This window comes from Gadus macrocephalus, chromosome 9 (assembly GCF_031168955.1).
Source record: "Gadus macrocephalus chromosome 9, ASM3116895v1".
Lineage (NCBI taxonomy): Eukaryota > Metazoa > Chordata > Actinopteri > Gadiformes > Gadidae > Gadus > Gadus macrocephalus.
Genome location: NC_082390.1, coordinates 5,842,983 through 5,862,949, shown reverse-complemented (window position 1 = coordinate 5,862,949; position 19,967 = coordinate 5,842,983). Strand labels below are relative to the sequence as shown.

Below are 19,967 nucleotides of genomic sequence, written 5' to 3'. Positions count from 1 at the left end.
TAGGTCCGTGTGTTATGGTTAGGGTTAGGGCCGTGTGTTAGGGTTAGGGTTATGGATGTGTGTTAGGGTTGGGTTAGGGTTATGCAAACAACTAATATTTTATTAATGATGAAAAAACTATTCACTTTGTGCAGATATTTTTGTAAAAATTAACAAATATTAACAATGGGTTAGGTAATGACTAGTTTGCTATTTATTATGACACCTTATTATATGAGGCATATAGAAATGACTGGAACGTTTGTATTACTGCCTGTACATGCCTGATCATGTTGTGGGTTAGGGAACTCCTCATTATGGTAGAAGCCTGGTTGTCTTGTTATAAAATGGGCTTCCATAGTTGTGGGAGTTGATGCAGAATAAGCATCCACGTGACAGGAGACATTTCCGACACACAGTTTGTCGTCTTCCCGCACGGTGCCATAGCCCTGTTAAACTGTCCCCAATACGGGGGCGTCCTATCAGCAGTGTTACACGGCTCTCTCAGATCGCCGTATGCTCTTTGTAGCGTGGCCCTAATGAAATGCATGAGGGGGGAGGAGATAACGGCGGTGATGAATCCCATTCCCCAGGGCAGCACTGTGAACAACACGCCCGCTGATGAACACTCTTGGCCGGGCCGGGTGACAGCCGACCACACCCGGAGATGGCTCTCTGACATAACTATGCATCAGGAAGCCATCTCCGGAGCCGTTCCGCGGTCTGACTCCCCACCGGTGCTATAATGGGCTGTTTATACAAATAACTTGTCACAAGGAATTGCGTTATCAACCCAAATGGATCCACCGCCCCCCCCTCCATCTCCACCCCTATCCCGAGGCTGAGACTGTACCACTGGCGTGTCACACATTGCCATGCCCCCCGGGAGCGGTCGAAAAAAAACAAAACACACCACCTTGTGTTGACGAGCACAGGCAATGAAGACAGGTCAGGTAGTACCCCAGGCAGAACCCCCATCCCCCCCCCCCCCCCACCCCCCTTCACTCTACCCCCCTCTCCTTCTATACTTCCTCCAACAAAAGACGGCGGCAAAGTTGTCCAACGTTTGTACCCGTTTGCTGTCAATTAGGGCCAAGTTGCACTATTGAAACAATTGTTGTCTGCCTGATTTCGAACAACAAAGCCGGTAGGTACAAGCTAAATATAATCATTAGGCCACTCAAACCCCTCTGTCAGTGTCAAGCTCTAGGTATGGGCGGGGGTCTCCCGCTTCGTGGGGGGGGGGGGGGGGCTGTCAGACTTTTGTTATGAGGTGAGAATGAACGGCCCACGCAGGACCCCCCCCCCCCCCCCCCCCACGCCCCAACCCCCTCCCTCCTACTCAGTTTATCAAACCAGAGCACAGGACGCGCAGATCCTCGCGCTCCTGTGACGGAAGGCTATAAAATATTAATTTCAGCCACAGCTGTGTGTGTGACGCCCGGGTTATTGTTTGGCACGGCTTGGCGGCCTGCTCACGCTTCCTCTGGTTGTTGTCTGATCGGCGTGTCCCCACCGCGGCGCCCCTAATCCCCCCCTTCATTATTAATCGCGCCGAGCAGAAATGTCACGGCGACGGAGCTCAACCGCAGCCCTTTGATTCTTCTTGACTGCTCCTTCCTGTGCGGTGCGCCGGTTAAGCCGCACAGGAAGGAAGTTCTGCCCGGGAATTTCCCTAAAGAGGAGACTTCTCATTTTGTCACGAGACGGTAGGATTTGCATTAAGATCTAGTGTCTTCCTGCTGCCAAATACCACCTCTGTCATTCACTTTCAGCGGCTGTGTTTTACCTTTGTGTGTGTGCGAGTGTGTGTACGTGTGCACGCACGTGGGTCTACGTCCGCAAGTGCGTGTACCTGTGTGTGTGGTTGGCTTTGTTTGGGTTTGTGTGTGTGTGTGGGTGAGTGAATGTGTAGGTGTGTGCATGTAATGCGTGTAGGTATTGAAATATGCACGTGTGTGTGTGTGCGCACGCAAGCACATGTGGATGTGTTGTATCTAACATCGCATTATGTGCAGACACCTACAGAGGGCCTTGGGGGGTAACTTCTAAGCTGATTTCCCTCCCTCATTGCGTGTCCTACTTCCTAGATCCTACTCCCTTGTGTCCTCACCCGATCCCAAGAATCCCCGAGGCTCTAAAGTGACGGCACAGATTGTATAAGGAGTCACTCAGACGACAATTCACTCTATGGGGGTTATGCAGCAGATTTTCTTATTCCCTGTCTGTTGGAATAAGAGACAGAAATCATTGAAGTCCTAGAAATCGTAGGCCATTACCATGACTACAATGGTCTATGTAATGTCCCCAGTGCACCAGGCAGGAGGCACAGGTTCCCCCGTCCTGTAGACCCCGTCTTTCGGATGAGACATTAAACCGAGGTCCTGACTCCCTGGGGTCACTAAAAGATCCCACGTCACTGGTCATAAGAGTAGGGGTGCAAACCCCGGTGTCCAGATCCGATTCCCACCGTGGCTGTTGAACCTACCTGGCCCTAGCCACCTTTCATTCCTCACCGGTCCACTGTGAGGTGTGGTGGGGGTTGTGCCTCTAACGGTCTGCCGGGCTTCACACACACACACACACACACACACACACACACACACACACACACACACACACACACACACACACACACACACACACACACACACACACACACACACACACACATGCATAAGCACACACACGCATGCATAATTACAGACACACACACGGACACATACGCTGAAAATCTCATATTTATGCAATGAAATATTTGAGTGTATAAAACTGAGTGAAATAGCATAATACACTGATATTGAAGTAAGTAGCAGTAAACTAGCAGGAGAAGAGGTAGAAAAAGTATTAGTTGGGGGCGGCAGGTGCTGGCACTGTTAGGCAGTCAAATTAAATGAAAGCCACTTTATCTTGCTGACATTTGCAGCAAACATATCTTTAAAACAGCTGATACAGAACTCCTACAGTTACCACTCAAAATATAATGCTACAAAACCATGCATAGAAATCAAACCAAATATCTACTTTTAGCTAGGGTAAATGTTCAGCATGGAAAACATGCTGAACATTCCCATGGGATTTTGCCCATGGGAATGTTACAAGTTTGAAAGGAAAACAGCTTGGAAAGAACTTTGGACTCAAATCAATCAAACTCACGGGCGCTTTGGAATCAAATAGTCATTTGCCCATATTTCAATTCATCACATGACATCCTAATGCCCACCAAATTTGGCGCTATTCCACAGCTCATTTGCCACGCTTGTGTATTGATTTACATCACCTGTCGTTCGATTATAATTACCTGTTGTTTTGTTAACCAAGATGTCAGTGGTACTAAACAATCAATTTTAAATGCTTCCCATGGCTGTTTCTTTAATGGCCTCTGACTAAATTGAACTTTCTTTTTCCTGGGGTGCCAGGGAAGGAATACGCCGTCATCTGGTAATGAAATACGCCGTCCTACTGTGTTCGTATTTCATCATGTGTTGGATGAAAAATAGGCAAGCCAGCACACCCAGTTCTGTGTTATGTTCCCATTGTCACATCAATCAAATGAGCTGCTTGATGATTAAAGACATAGCACTAAATCTCATTACCGTAATATGATATAGTTGATATTGAAATTCAGACATGGAGAATATGAGAAAGCAAGTTGTAGATAGCAAGCAATGGCATTGCCTCACGAATAAACAGCTGCTACAAATAACCAGTATTTATTCCTAAAAGATGCCAGGTATATTGAAATGAAAAAAACAACATTTCACTTCCACCATAGCTCTTTTTCTCTCTCTCTCTCTCTCTCTCTCTCTCTCTCTCTCTCTCTCTCTCTCTCTCTCTCTCTCTCTCTCTCTCTCTCTCTCTCGCCATGTCTCTTGCTCAACGTGGTCCGTCACAGCCACGCAAAACTATTAATAACCTGGCCGGGAATTGGATCTGTCCACCATGAATGACGAAGAGAATATTAAAAGCACCTTTAAGAGACTGTCACCTCCAGCCACAATATTCATTTGATGCAAAATATAGGGAGGCTGTGAAGAGGAGAAACTCCATATTGAAATTGCCCCGAATGAATGGTGTGAATGGTGTGAAGGGGGGGGGGGGGATATAATATGTTGTCAGCCTCAGTCAGCCCTTTAGACTGGGCTTCCTTCAGAGATATCATCTTTTCATTCAACCTGTCTATTCGTAAATTCTCCGGGCCCCGGAGGAGCGCAGAGCGTACGTATGCAGAACAACACACAGGGACCCTTTTGTGCGCCGTGAGAAAAAGTCCATTTCACATGCGCTCCCCGCTAAATGACTTTGATATTGGCAATGTAATGAGGTAGATACCGTATGCAATAAGGCTCACGGGCTAAACAAGTCGTATCTAATGGTGTGGTGCAATATTTCATTTAGTTCTTGACATAATATGATATGGTAATACCAGTGGTGTAGATAACAGCGATGCTATCGTCGGGATAGCATCAAATGAAAATAAGGGCGGGGGGGGGGGGGGGGGGGGGGTAGGGGGCGGAGGTTTGGATAGGCATCGGTATGATAGGGTGATCAAACTATCGTCAGCGTCTCTCCTGGCGTCTCCCCTAAAACATCCGTTGCCAGTCTTGTTCGTCAAAGGGACTTTGTTTTGCCGATTATTACAAACAGCATTTAGCCTGAGTGCACCCTCGCTTTGAATGTAACCAACAGGAGCAGCTCTTTCTCTTTCGGAGTCAATGTGGGTCGCGTCAGCTGGGAATTTGTGAACGTTTGTGGGCAGAAAACAAACGGTGAACAGCCGTACCAGAACTTTACACAACACCGTCTTATCACAGAGATCAAAATGCTCTTAGTCAAAGTGTCTTTGACAAGGAGAATTGGTAACAGATATGTCGGTGAAACCGGGAGAGACGGTGACAATGGTTTGATCACCCAGACTGATATAGGCCTCTTCAGGTCTGCAGTGAACATCACAGCCTACACACACAGCTATACAGCGAACTAATGATAATGAATGGGCTCTTCCACTCCACCTGATTGCAGATCCTTCTATCGTCAATACTTCTAATAAAGGGAGCCACGCCCCCACCTCAGGCACGAATTGTGAAGCCAACCTGTCCGGCATCAAATATATGTCTTCTGTTGATGGACGGCTAGGTTTCGTTTGAATACTTTAATAACCCCCCCATCAGGGAAGGTCTGTCAGGGTGTGTGTGTTTCCCTGTGTTTCCCTCCTGTGTTGATTACTGTTCCCTCCCCTAATGTGTCTCAGCTGTTCCTCGTTGTGTTTGTTATTTAAGCCCTCGTCTTTCCTTTGTTCCTTGTGCTGTCATTGTGGTTGCTTGTGGTTTGCTGTGGTTAGTGTTGGTGGTTAGTCCTGCGTGTTCCGTGTTCCGTGTTCCTTGTTCCCTCCCGAGTTCCCTGTTGTCTCCCGAGATTCCTGTGCCTTAGCCTTTAGGCTTCAATAAAGTGCCGTTTCCTGAAACCGTCTGCGTCTGGGTCTTACCTGCCTGCCTGCACCAGCAACCTTAACAGAATGACAGCACCAAGTTTGGACCCAGCGGACGCTCTGTTTTTCCGTGAGTTAGAGGATTTGTTAGTGTCGATAATCATAGCTATGGATGGCTGGGAGAACATTCCCAGCAGGAAGGAGCAGGAGGCTGTGTTGGGGCGTACGTGCAGGGCTGTTGCGTCAAGGCCCGAGTTGGAGGACGTCTTACCCGAGTGGGCAGTCGAGCTGCTCAACCCCACAACCTTTTGGCCGGAGAGCTACATGCCACTGCCACCGGACTTTGGTGACCGGCCTAAGCCTCTACGCTCCTGCTCTCAGCCTCTGCCCCCGGTCCCCAGCTACCAGCCTCTGCCCCCGGTCCCCAGCTACCAGCCTCTGCCCCCGGTCCCCAGCTACCAGCCTCTGCCCCCGGTCCCCAGCTACCAGCCTCTGCCCCCGGTCCCCAGCTACCAGCCTCCTCCCTTACGGACAATCAGAGTGGGGGTGGTGAGTTTGGGGTACTACCCGGTTCCTCCTGGCACTCCAGCTCCCGCACTGACTCCGGTCCCCGAGCCCTGTCTGGTTCCTGAGCCCACTCCTCACCTTCTAGAGGGGAAACCGGCCTCTTTGCCTGTCTGAGGAGGTCCGCCCTCTGCTCCTGCCGGAGGAGGCCCATCCTCCAGACCTGCCTGAGGAGGTCCGCCCTTTGCTCCTGCCGGAGGGGGCCCGCCCTCCAGACCGTCCAGGGGAGGCACGCCCTCCGCTCCTGCCTGTGGGAATCCTCCCTCCACTCCTTCCCAAGGGGCGTCCCTCTTCAAGGCCTTCCAGAGGGGTCCCGCCTTCCAAACCTTTTGGAAGGGGCACGCCCTCTTCTCCAGAGGGGACACGCCCTCTACCTTGCCTTTCTGAGGGGTCCCATCCTCCAGAGGGGATCCGCCCTCTACCTGGCTTTCCTCCAGAAGGGAGCCGCCCTCTACCTGGCCTTCCTCCAGAGGGGAGCCGCCCTCTACCTGGCCTTCCTCCGGAGGCGTCCCGCCCTCTACCTGGCCTTCCTCCGGAGGGGACCCGCCCTCTACCTCGCCTTCCTCCAGAGGGGACACGCCCTCTACCTGGCCTTCCTCCAGAGGGGACCCGCCCTCTACCTTGCCTTTCTGAGGGGTCCCGCCTTCCAGAGGGGGTCCGCCCTCTACCTGGCCTTCCTCCAGAGGGGACCCGCCCTCTACCTGGCCTTCCTCCTGAGGGGACCCGCCCTCTACCTGGCCCGCCCTCTACCTGGCCTTCCTCCTGTGGGGACCCGCCCTCTACCTGGCCTTCCTCCTGTGGGGACCCGCCCTCTACCTGGCCTGCCTCCTGAGGGGACCCGCCCTCTACCTGGCCTTCCTCCTGAGGGGACCCGCCCTCTACCTGGCCTCCCTCTTGAGGGGACCCGCCCTCTACCTCGCCTTCGCCGGCCTCCTGAAGGGTTCCGCCTTCACCGCTGCCAGCCTTCTGAGGGGGTTCTGTGCCACTGCAGGTCTCCTGAGGGACTGAGCCCTCTTCGTCCTTGCCGCCGGCCTCCTGAAGGGTTCCGCCTTCACTCTGCCTCTGCTTGCCCCCCAGGCCATCCGCCTGAGGCTCCCTGCCTTGCCCTGGGGCAGTTTTCTGGCCGCCCGCCTGACGTCCCTCGGCTCTGCCCCAGTCCATTTTTTTTTTTTGATTCCCCTCTCCTGGCGCCCCTCCACCCACCCGTTTTGGGTTTGACTTTCTTTGTTTTTTGCTTGTCGTGGGTCGCCTGGGAGTCGACCCTTAAGGGGGGGGTACTGTCAGGGTGTGTGTGTTTCCCTGTGTTTCCCTCCTGTGTTGATTACTGTTCCCTCCCCTAATGTGTCTCAGCTGTTCCTCGTTGTGTTTGTTATTTAAGCCCTCGTCTTTCCTTTGTTCCTTGTGCTGTCATTGTGGTTGCTTGTGGTTTGCTGTGGTTAGTGTTGGTGGTTAGTCCTGCGTGTTCCGTGTTCCTTGTTCCCTCCCGAGTTCCCTGTTGTCTCCCGAGTTCCCTGTTGTCTCCCGAGTTCCCTGATTCCTGTGCCTTAGCCTTTAGGCTTCAATAAAGTGCCGTTTCCTGAAACCGTCTGCGTCTGGGTCTTACCTGCCTGCCTGCACCCGCAACCCCCCTAACAAGGTCAAATAAGGTCATGACTTGGATTGTGCTCCACAATCCAAAAGTGATACACAATGTTCAATGGGAGAAGAGTACTTGCATATAAAGACACTGTATGATGAGTCTCACTCAGTCTAAGATTAATTAGTACTTGAATGTAAAGATAGTTCAAGATGTCTTACATTTGTTTTAGCTCAGGGGCAGTTGATACTTTGTTCTTTTTTTTAACTGATTGACAGTTTTTTACTTCAAAGAGGATACAATGAGAGCAGAGTAAGCTCTATGTTATTTAAATGAGTCTTTGAATGACACTTTTGCTGACTGGAATTATGAAATATTAGAAGCCGTTAAAGTGCTACTAATACTACTACTATTCCTGCACGCTGATGATGACTGTTATTACTATTGCTATGCATGAATAAATAAGCTCTTCATGACCCATATTACAACAAGAACACTCCCAAAGGTTTCCTTGGACTTTGAACAAAAGTTGAATAGACACAAACAAAACCCAGAGAAAGCTCCGAGATGAGAATTCAGATCGAGGTGGCAGGGGTGGAGGGGCTGGGGGGAGAGTCAGGGGTAATGCAGGGCAGCCTGCTGAGATGAAAGGCTGACCTCCCTCTCAAAGTGCCCTGCTGTAAAATGTTGTTGCTGTCCTGGGGAATTGGAGAAGCGGGCGTTGCTGAGGACGTAGGAGACATAGGATAAGTGTTGCAACCGAACGAAAGACAACAGGCGGCCATGCCAGTGAGATGGATCTCTGAGCCTGAGGATCAGAGACTTTGAGAAAGATCATCCTTAAAGGAGAAGAAGAAAATGGCCGCACAGCTTGATATGTTGTTTAAAATTGTGCATGGACAGGTGCGTCTTCGTATGTACTCAAAATAGAACAATGTTAGTTTAAAATCAATTATAAAGTCAAAACTACTTTTTCTTTGCATGTTTGTTCTAGCAATCTGTGCGACTTGGACTGCAGTATTTAATTACTTTTTCCAATCAATACAAGGCCTTGACCCTGTGTGACCTCTGTTGTGTCTTAATTCCATTATGAGAAACCAAATGAGAAAATATGTGTAATTACGTCTTTAATTTGTGGAGACTGCATTCCATCTATCACGGCAGTGTTATGATGAACTTATTGACATTTTAGATAAAAGGGTAAATAATTGTCTGCAAAAATAAATCCATGCTTGGTGGGGAAACAAGCCCAACAAAAACAAAACACATTCAATTGTTATTATCTAGTCAGGGGCAGGTGAACAACGGGGTGCAACCATTTCTGCAGTAATACCATAACATCTACATAACCCAACCATTTGTCTAAATAAAGACAGAGGTAAAAACATAATAATATCCAACAATTGATTTGTGTACTTTTCTAATCCTTTATCCTATAAATACAATTTTAATTGAAAGCCAGTGCAGGACTGGTGTGGATTCCTATTAATCAATCTGCTCAAAACAAAATTAAATTGAGCGCGGAGAAACGTTCCACATATTCCACGCACTGGGTCAACAGCATGACCTAGTTTCTAGTGCTCGGATTGCAAAATGTCTCTAATCTTCTTCCCAGATTCCATGTAGAATCATTTATTAAGATGCAATTTGCATATTTAGTAAATTATTGAAATGTAGTCCTGGAAAAATACAAGTCAAATATGTTTTTTTATTTTTCCCTGGTAGAAATATTGTCATCTTCCATGCACCATAAAACACATTACTCCTATGAAGAGAAAAACAAATGTATATAACTATTTTAATAAGGTAGCGATAAATTATATACGAATCGGTCCCATCTTTACTATTATAATCAAGCTCTGTATTCTCTTTCATATTTCTTAATTGTATACACGTCTCTCCCTGGATATTTCCTGTCCCTTCTGTCTTTAAAATGTATTTTTCATAAAATAAATCCTAAATGTGGTGTTCAGATTCAGGTTCAAATCACTTATTTGATCACAGATAGTCTGATAGGCTGTCACTTTACAAAAACAATAAATAAAAAAGTCTAAAAGTAAAAGAGCTTAGCAATGTCTCGTGGCTGATTACACATTTCTTGTCTAGACAACCTCACTTAAAATCTTGGCAGGCTACATCTCGTTAGCAGTAAATGTTTAAAGGGTGTTTTTCGAGGTTCTAAGGAGAAGTTCAGTGTAAACAACCACTGATGGTTCAGAGGAACCGAGGGGAGTAGGTTTCCCTCCAGAACCCAGTGCCAATTCCAACTGCTGTAGCTTCCAGCAGGAGCAGAAAGAAGAGACAAAGTTGCCGTTCCTCTGTGCACGCTGTAGCCTGTTCTGCAGCTACCAGTCTGCTGTGAATGATGTCTTGCCTGATTTACATTCACACTGCACTGCTAATCAGCCTCGCTGTGAGAAACAAGGGATATGGTCTGCTGCATTCGAGAAGGCGCCAGATAACCGTTAAGATGGTTGTCTGTTGGAAGAGGAAATTAACTAATGAGCGTCTTAGTAGGTTTAATAATGGAAGTCACGTTACATGACACGTGTTTTTGTTTGTAGTTTGTAGAGTAGTATTAACGAATCATGCGGGCAATGTTTACCTCCTTGCATGGAGGTAAACAGTCCTTGTGTAGAGCAAAACATTTTTTTATTACCTTTGACATCTGTTCATAGAGATTTGCCGAAATGTCAGACCTGAAACACCACCAAAATATCAATGTTTTGTGTATTCTGTCGAGAAACATCGGATCCCTGGACCTCTAAAAATATTCCCCATTGTCACAGTGGTCAATCGTCATCAAGACATAGTTGAGGGTTTTTGAGATTGCATGAAACGTAGCCCTAGCTTTCGGCATTCAGATGCAACGGCAGACAGAAGCAAATTGTAACACCAGATATCGACGTTGTAGAATTCAAAGCCTGCGGTTTCTTGCAAATGCTCGTTCTATTTCACACTAGGAATATTAGTAATGATAGTTTCTAATATTGGCTGTCAAAAGCAAAAGAAAGACTATTGCATGAAGTGCTCCCATGAGGACTATTACAATCAAGCTCTGCGTTATATATTGGATCTTACAGGATGCGTTGTTATTTTATACACTTTCCCCGGAGATATATTTCACGTTCCTTCTGTCTTTAAACTTAACAAAAAACATTAATTTACCATGTTAATTTGTGACCCAGAATATTTTGTTTTTTAATGTTTTTTAAACTCCTTTGCTGAGGTTGAATGAACTTGCTGTTAAAACAATGAAAATAGACAAATCTTTTGTTCATGGCAATTCAATTTTTTAATTAATAGTTATATGCACACAGGGGTTTATTGCCATTCAATGTTGTATTCCCAAAGCCTTGTCAATATATATATATATATATATATATATATATATATATATATATAAATGTACTAATCAAGGTAAGGTTATCGGAGACTTACTAAAATGGTGACTGTTAACAAATAAATAATTTATCTTTGTCATCATCATCATCATAAACCTAATATTACTCTCCCCCTAATCTCTCTATCTATCGTGATTCAGCACCACAGGCATTTGCTATTCTTTCTGACTGAAACCTGAAAGAGGAAGAATTCCCTGGGGAAGAGAGAACAACCCTGTAAGAACCAAGAAAGAAACAAACAAGAGTAGTGTTTTTTATTATAAGATAAATCTGACTCCCCACAGACACACAACTCTATAATCTTGGCATACAAGCTGGACGGCTTGTTCCTATGAAAGGAGAAAGGCTGGAGAGAAACGCCACTGTGTGGCTTTATGTGACAGCTCTCTTAGGCTCCATTGCTTTACAGTGTTATCATGCATTAACCGTGCACTATGTTACCTGTCTACTAGAGCTATTAACCAAATGAAAACAAAATATCAAATTAAAATAAGAACTCAATATTTTTTAAGGAATAAAATGTGCCCACCCGTGAGCCAATCCATCAAGACAATTTTCGCCTACTGTTGTCTGAAAATGATGAAGCTATAACTATAGCTACAACTTAAGCAGCTAATGGGAAAACTTAAATAGTTCTGATTTAAAACTTTCATAGTTGGTGGGACTCTGGTCCCTTCTACTACTAGTTTTGATCAGATGTGAATAAGTTAAGTTTGTCAGTTAACTGTCCCCGTGAAACAGAGTAACAAGAAGAGGAGAATAAGAAGAGAACAACACATCATTGAGAAGAAATGCAGAGATTATATTTCCGAAGGATTCAACAAAACAATATCCGAAAGATGTTACGTAAAAGCATATCCCTCCATTGGACCCACTCCCTCCAGCATCCCTCTCGACACTATTCATGTGAAGGAAACCGATATTCCTCGCTCGGAAGTCCCGCCCCCTCTCCCGCTACCACCCACACATCCGAGGCGCCCAATTCCAGGTGTTCTCCGTCGTGGGATGAGAACACGTGGGGCGCGGTTAGCCTGAATGTCACCATTTACCTTGACTTACATTTGACTGTTTAATAGTAGACTACGTTGTCCCCAGCGGCCTCAGAGAATTCAGACACATGTCTAGGAGGAGGTAAGGCTGGGTTAGTAATCGTGCTCAAGGTTCCCTAAAGGCTGTGGCCATGGGGGATCGAACCCAGTACCACTCTTGTCCGCTGACTCTCCGACTCCCCGGTGGCACCGTGAGGATGACGATTACATCATCCCTAACACGGAGGTTGTCATCCGTTTCCACGGTTTCACAGGGTCTTTTGACTTGCATGATCTGGTCCGGATTCTCATTCCAGACGTCGACCCTCATCCGTTCTAAAAGCAAATGACTCATGTTAAAACGGTGGTCTCTCTACCTTCCTCTCTCATTGTACTTTCTGTTCACGCTCCTACAATCCATGGTCGATTACATTATTTTTTTAATCAGATATGCGTTTTATGTGAACTTATTAGAAGCTCTATCAGGACATTCGGAGTCACGGGATAAGCCGGTAGTGCGTGCTTTGGAAGATTAAACGGTGCGTTGCTCTCTCTCTCTCTCTCTCTCTCTCTCTCTGACCGGCCATATAAATGCCATGCTATATATAATCATAATGAGAAGCAGGCATCTCTCCTTAAATGTTAATTGAGTTGGAAATTTGGATTATACCAGAAAAGGCCCGAGATGAATGTTTGATTCAACCCTATGTCTGCGGCTAAAGAGGGCTGTATCCAACTTGATTCCATTCAGCAGGAGTGCGTCGATGGCTCTGCTAGACAGGGGCGATTTGCATATTGGTGCATTGCACGCTTTCTAATGAAATTAAGGGGTAGAGCAGAGGCAAAAAGGTTGCTCGAACTGGTAGCATTAAGCCAAACTGTGCTTTTATGATTCTTCCCTCCCCTACCCAAAAATGTTCTGTTCATGTAAAAGGCCCTGGGGTGTGTTCGTTGAATCTGACATCATTTAAACATGCCATCGCAAACACATGGAGTGTCTGGCATGCAAATATGCCACGTACACTTTATTCTGGTATTCGATTATCTTGCTGTTCACAAAGCCCCTGAGCAATATGCACTGCATCATTTATTACTATTTATTTTTCAATTTTCATTTCTAAGCTAGTTAGGGGTAGGATGGTATTGGTTAGGTGATTTCACTCATTAATGTCAAGCATTTTTTAAACAACAGTTATGGTACATCATTGCCACATTTGCTATAGACTAATATGTGGCATGTTTTTAATTGGCTTTGTTTGCACGCATTCAAAGCATATGTTTGTACTGACACAGTGGTACCTTGAAGGCCTGATCTCTCTGTCCTTAGTCACACACACTATAAATATTGAATGCTGCATCAGTGTTGATGAAGACACAGTGTCTTCATCAACTCTCACCAATTCAACCTTGTGTATTTAAAACTGCTTAAATATGTATTGAAATTCTCTTTACATTTCCGTCAGCAATCCTTGAATCAAAGGACAATTGGATGTGGATGTCACAGGCCGGTAATAAGCCCATCTAATCATTTAATTTGGGCCGAATGATTTGATTGGTTAGCCTACCTGTCTTTCTACACACCTGCACGCACTCTGCCAGTGCACTCTTGTTGGTATCTCCAAAGCGGCATACTCTATCTTTAACAAAGTGTAGTCAGTTTGTATCAGTTGTATTCTTTCAAATACCACTGTGTAAACAATAACTCTAGCCTTCTCAGGCTCAGTGGTAACATTTCAATCCAGATCTCTGAATCCGGCCCTTTGAGGCTAGATGGGTAAAAGTCAGCAGTGCATAAACTAATGACGAGGATGCAATTTCTGCCCGTTTCAAAACCTCATCTCAGTGTGTGTCTCTATTTCTGTGTTTCTCTGCCAAGCAGCGATGAGATGAAAGGGATCAACAGAAAGGTCTCTCCGAGGATTGGTTTGGCTGTGTCAAAGCCATCAAGGGCACTGCACTCACAAAGCCACTTTCAACAGGTGCTTGTGTTTCCCATCTGAGGGGCCCCGAGTCTTTCCACTAGACCCGTGCCCTCTCCATCTTGGCTATTTCTTGTCGCAGACTCCTTTCAGTTTGGCCCGCTCTCCTTAACAAGACTTTTGTTCTAAAAGGAACAAGAAATTTAGGTTAGAGATCGAGTGCTGCGCTGGTGAGGAGAAAGGATTGGGTGATTTTCTTTTAACAGATCACATGATCAATGGAGGGTTGAACCCCGAGGGTTGAGGAGGCTTGTGGAATAGTCACAAGAAATGTATATGGCCTACTCTCTCATCATACTGGCAATCCCACTGGCATTCACTGACAACCTTCTGATTTATTAAGTACAATTTTATTCATTCACTCTCCTTTGTGCTGAGTCATCAGCTTTTAAGCATTTTTTTCGGTATTTAGATTCCTTAACCATCTTATACTTTAATTGTTGATTTCTTTTTTTAATGATTGTCCTTGAATAGATTGCGTGCTAATGTGATTCCTACCCATTTTAAACTCATGACCTTGTGGTTGAATATGTCTTTAAAGACAAATGATTGTAACAATATATTTCTAACGAATTAACAGTCAATCAAATCATTCTTAACTTGAATATTCCGTACCAATCCTACACTGTCCCTTGCCGAACAGCTCTTATCTATTCAGTATGCATCTCAGGCTGTCTGGAACCCTGCCGACACCATCCCCACCTCTGCTCCATCCATGCCCTCTTCACTGCTCACAAATAATTACAATGGGGGAAAGAATAGTGCTGCACTGAAAAAATAAAAAATAAAATGGAAAATCTCACTAATAACTCCAATACAAGCCCCAACCCCTCTCCCCAGCCTGTGTGAGCCTTGCCCTGCACTACAAGGGGCTAGCTTGTACTTGATCTACACCCTGTGGAGAGAAGGTCATGACTCCATCTGGCCTCGGGTTCTGTGCACCCCGCTGGCTCCCCTGCTAGTGGGCTGACCTTGGGCCAACACTCGCCTTCCTCCTCACCACTAGGCTGGGTATTCTTTAGGGAACGCTCTGAGTGGCCAGAGTCAAGTGGTCCTTTTCACTGTATTCTCAGAGAAACAGGTCTGGCCCCAGCAATAAAATTGGGATCACATGACAAAGATGCTCCAATGATGTCACGTTGTGTCGCGTGTGCCTTTTATCAGTGGTTAACACTAACATTCAGACTGATCGATGCATCTTCAAGCAACGTTGTATAAAAGGTATTCACGACAAGGTACCACTTCCCTTCAAGGGTGAATATTCGCCAAAGGTGCCTGCATTTGTATCATTGATTCTCTACGTAGGTGACTGATTTGGTTTTTCTCACCCCAAATTCTGTGACATTTGGGGATCTTTATAGCACGAAAAGGATTTGTCCTGAAACGGAATATCTTCGCAAACCTCCTCTGAGGAACCGTTATGACTCTGTCTGTTTTCTTTCCTCATTTCATCTCCCCAACTTTCTTCCCCTTGGACGGTTTGCTAGCCACAGACATAAAGTCAAAGTTTCATAGGTACCAAGCATGAAATGCAAATTTATTTCCAAAGGCAGTTTTGACATTTTATGCATGCATCACATGTGCATGTCTCCATTCTTCTCTATCTTTCTGATTTATGTGCCGCTAAATTCTCCTGAGACCCTTGGCTTTCCCATTTCCAAAGGAAACAAGGAAGAAACGTTCGCCAATCATCTGTAATCTCTCAATAACGCAGGCTCACTCTGTTTTCTCCTGCGATCGGGGACAGCCAGATGTCTTTCAGAACAATCAGGAAGTAAACGCAAACAGTGTCTCCGGGGGTTCCATCAGTTTGAGTTACACAAGTTACACAATAACTTGATTTATAGACAACGGAATTGGTGGAAAGAAGGGGAGGGGGGGGGGTGGCTTCCTCAGTGTTGAATGCTCTGTGTTCCAACAAGACCACGGAAACAACACTTTCAATTAAAGGAAGATCTGAATTCTCACGGGATTGGATAACACATCACTCATAGGAGCCTGCAGGGTCTATCTTCACGCCTCTTTCCTTATCCGTCTCTCTCTCTCTCTCGCCGTACACAGGTTTCCTTTTTCCATCCCCTGTAGCCGATTGGTATTCAATACCTTCGACCTATAGATTTCTTGAAGGAATTTCAATTAAACAGAATGGGAAAGCACGATGGAGATCCTTTGTGCTAAAACCTGCAGAAATCCTTTATTAAACAGGTAATATCCCTGTCAATAAGTTTGTAAAGGAAAAATACATTTATGCCTTTAGGCTGGTCAATTGTCTTTCAATTGCATAAATCACATTGGGTTGTGTATACTTATTTATGATAGTTGGGTTTTCACATATTTTGGTTGGTTGGGCCAAATAATGAATTCAGAGCATTGACAAATTAATTTTAAAAACGTTTGAAGGTTTAAATTCTAATGCTGCGTGGGATTTTCCAAATGGTGACATGTGAAACTGAAACCTAATCCACAACCATGAGAGAATGTGGGTTTCTGAGGTAATGACAAAAGCACTGATTTGCAAACGGAATCAATCTTTTCCATTCTGTTGCCGAAGGGGAGAAGATGGCTCTGTGTGCCATTTTTATTTTAATCAGTTTTTAGTTGTTTTTCACTATGCCACAGTGATCATGATCCTGTTTAGTATGTGAGCCAATTTGGCATCGAATCCAAGCAGTTGATTGGTTCTGTGGCAGTTCTGAGATAATGGGATTGGCTAGAATAACCTGTGTTTGCTGTCTAGGATTGGCTGTTCTGGGATGGAGGAGATCATAAAGTGGTTATTTATAAAGCTGAAAAATAAAGTGTTCTGTATTGCGCCAAATAATACATGATGCATGATTAGGGTGTAATATTATATGAAACATAACCCAGTATCACCGGTCGTCTAGTCTCCCCAAATCTAAAGTCTGATGGCAGACAAGCTTGAATCACGGGGACTGGGGCTTTTCACATTCTTTTGCCTCATTTAGGTCTGTAGAAATGTAAGTGTGTAATTGGCAAACAAAGATTTGCCCGGGATTAGGAAGCTGTAAAATAAAAAGTGTACATTAAGCTGTCATCCAGGCTTGCCACTTTAGAAATAAACATTTCAAATTTTAAATACCTTTCTGGAAGCTTCATCCGAGTTTTCGTCGGTTGAATATCTACCGATACAGGAACAGGAAACAAGGCCTAACTACTACTATCTCCCCCAAAAAGGTACATTTGTCAGTACATTGTGCCTGTTTTAATAACCAATCTATTGATACCAGTGACTCCTAGTACTGCAAATTATAAGAAGATTATGAAGAAGCAGAAGAATGAGTGATGGCTTTCTGAAAGAGAGAATATTGTGTTTAATCGAGACTTGTTTGATAAAACGGACGCCCTTCCTGTCATCTGCACTCACCTCGGATCAATCATATCTGAGAGTGTCGGGTTCTTCAGACCGTTGAGCACGCGTAAGTAATGATAATTAAATTATAATTACATTTTGGTTTTCAAGTAGCAACGTGTCCTTGAAAAATAACAAGGGCATTTGAATAAGGCAGTCTGGAGGCAATTTGTTCACTAGTTCTGGTTGAGCGCTTTAACAAATGTATATTTTGTAGCCCTTGCACTCGTCGAGTTGTGTTTCCGAAGTCATTCGTTTGATTAGACCGATCTACCGGCTCTTAGGAAGGCGGATCCATTGCCATCCTTATTAACGGGCCTCAAACTAAACGGTGTTCCTACTTTCTATTCCACCCCGCTTCCCTTGACATATAACACGCCACAGTTGGCGCCTATGTAAGAAATACATAAAGACATTTAATATACACATTTACTTACTCCATGTTCCCATGCGCCCGTGTGCACTGACTTATTCATATACATATTCTCCGTTTGATCAGTGGCGGTTCCTTCCGTGTCAGAGATGAGTGCTACCAGGCCTATCCATCATGTTTCGTCAGCTGTCATGCTCGGAGGATGGGGGGGGGGGGGACGCTATGAAAGGCTCCCTGCCACGCACGGATGGAGGCACTCTAGTAGTCCGCGAGGAAACCGCTCGCTGGGCAGCCCGGGGCAGTGGAGGATTGATCAGGAAAATTAGACGGAGGACAGATGGGCGAAAACAAAAAGATGACCAAAATGACCCACAGTTACGAGACGGAGGACGGACCAGACAAGAGATACACAAACAAAAGACGAAGGGGTTCGGTTCGATGCCTGTGAAATCGATCATTTTCAGTTATTTAAGAAAAGTTACACTTTGAGAGAAGTGAGGTCACAACGGACAAGCAGAGGATGGGCTTTGAGGTTGCGTAGAGTCGTGTGGTGTCACTCGACACTCGCTGTGTGCCACGCTAGGATGGGCCACAAAGCTCCGCACAGATAGGATTGAACCTGCAGCTCAAGTAGCCACATGCCTGACATTAACTAGTGCTTATATTCTTTCAGATCCATGTTACTACTGAGCAGGTAGAGGTTAGGCCTCTTGCTGGAGCACGCCTGCAGACTGCGAACACTGGGCGTTGAAACCCAGTACCTTTGGCTGGCAGTCAGACACCCCTGCACCTAGCTACACCTTACTATATTCTTAAGGAAACCAAGTGCATGTGGGCCATTGATAGAATTCATCAGTCTACATTATCCAAGTTAACTGTACGTACAAATAAACATGCGTTTAGGCATGCAGGAACACAGCCCACACATCCTGTAAAAACCATCCGAGCAAAGTGTGTAATCCGCTCAAGCAGCAATCTTTATCTACTAACGAGAGCCTTGCAATCGTCGAGGAAATCATTGCGTGGGTTCACGTTCACGTGTCCACGGATGCACCTTCTCTGCTGCGGCCCGCGAAAACAATCAAGTGAGCGCCTTTGAATCAGAGGGCATTTTGTTCGCTCACAACACTTGGCGAGCCATTGATTCTGACCCGCGGCCCCGGTGGCCTGGAGGCATCGAGACGCGGCTCATTAACGACGACGCTTTATCAGGAGGGAGGGAAAGAAAAGAAGAAAAAAACGTCAATTGAAGAGATTGATATCCTTTTGTACGCGCGTAGTATTACTGATAGTATTACTTGAGGAGTTCAGACCATGAATCAAGCTGACTTTTGCTGCCGCCGCGCCTGGAAAAAGGGCGAATGCGAGAGTAGGTCCGAGTGATAACGTCGTTATTTTGTGTTCGTGCGGAGGGTGGCGTTGCTATAAAACATTCTGCCGCCACGGCAGACATTTCTGGGATGCCCATAAGGAGCTGCCCCCCGGGGTAACGCTGAGACTGTGAATCAGTGGCAGTTTATGGTTCTGGGGTGAGAATGATGACTGCTGCTCCAAGGGTTTGCCTGTCTATGGATTTGTTAAACGTTGATCCATGTAGCAGTACGGGATACTGGCCTTTGTTTCATTTTAAACATAAAAATTGAAACTGTGGGATGGCAAAACTAGATCATTCTGTAGTACGAGAATGTGAATGTTCTAAAAAAAGCTGCGTTGTACAACAACTCAATAAAAGGTCTATTTTTTGGTCAGTTCAGAGTCAAATGATGAACAGTTTGGTGAACAATCCAGCCATTTAGCAAAGAGCTTGTGCTTAACTGCGCGTGGTCGTAAGCGTACTTCACACTGGGATCCCGCGAGGCCCACGCTGGTTCTCTTGAATTGGCCCTTAATTTCCATTTTATTTCCATACGCGTACATACTATATATCTCCCCCCCGGCTCCTGCTTACAGTAGCAAATTTGCTGCTCGGCATGATAAAGAAGAGCTCATGCATAGCTAATGCTAACGAGTAAATTATATTCATTGTTTTAAAGCTTGACTTATCAGCACTATTCTACCTGTCTCAGCAGCCCCGCCAGATGGATTCGTGAAAATGTTCTCCCTCTCTCGCACAAACGCTCTATCTCCACACTCTGCCCGCAGCCATGATGGAAAGGGCGGGAAAGAAATGGAGATATGGCTGTTACTTAGCTTCTCTCCCAACTCCAAGGAAAGAAAATGGAAGCCGAGTAGTAGTGTTCACGTACGGGTCATTGTTGTGGAATAA

The 19,967-nt window shown here is 45.5% G+C and overlaps 1 protein-coding gene across 1 annotated transcript; it reads left to right on the top strand.

Moving 5' to 3' along the window:
* The first annotated feature begins 5,530 nt into the window (after nt 1-5,530).
* Nucleotides 5,531-18,312, top strand: LOC132464932 (uncharacterized). The gene is made up of 3 exons (XM_060061565.1): nt 5,531-6,052; nt 6,135-6,361; nt 18,285-18,312. Exons 1-3 carry the CDS (start codon nt 5,576-5,578, stop codon nt 18,310-18,312), a joined length of 732 nt encoding a protein of 243 aa, XP_059917548.1. The 5' UTR covers nt 5,531-5,575.
* Nucleotides 18,313-19,967: the final 1,655 nt, after the last annotated feature.

What these genes read in the sequence shown, in the direction of transcription:
- LOC132464932 (XM_060061565.1), top strand. Translation starts at nt 5,576, where the DNA reads ATGGATGGCTGGGAGAACATTCCCAGCAGGAAGGAGCAGGAGGCTGTG. An exon ending in TTCCTGAGCCCACTCCTCAC is followed by an intron (nt 6,053 to 6,134) that starts CTTCTAGAGGGG and finishes CATCCTCCAGAC; the next exon opens with CTGCCTGAGGAGGTCCGCCC. An exon ending in CTACCTTGCCTTTCTGAGGG is followed by an intron (nt 6,362 to 18,284) that starts GTCCCATCCTCC and finishes GTGCCACGCTAG; the next exon opens with GATGGGCCACAAAGCTCCGC.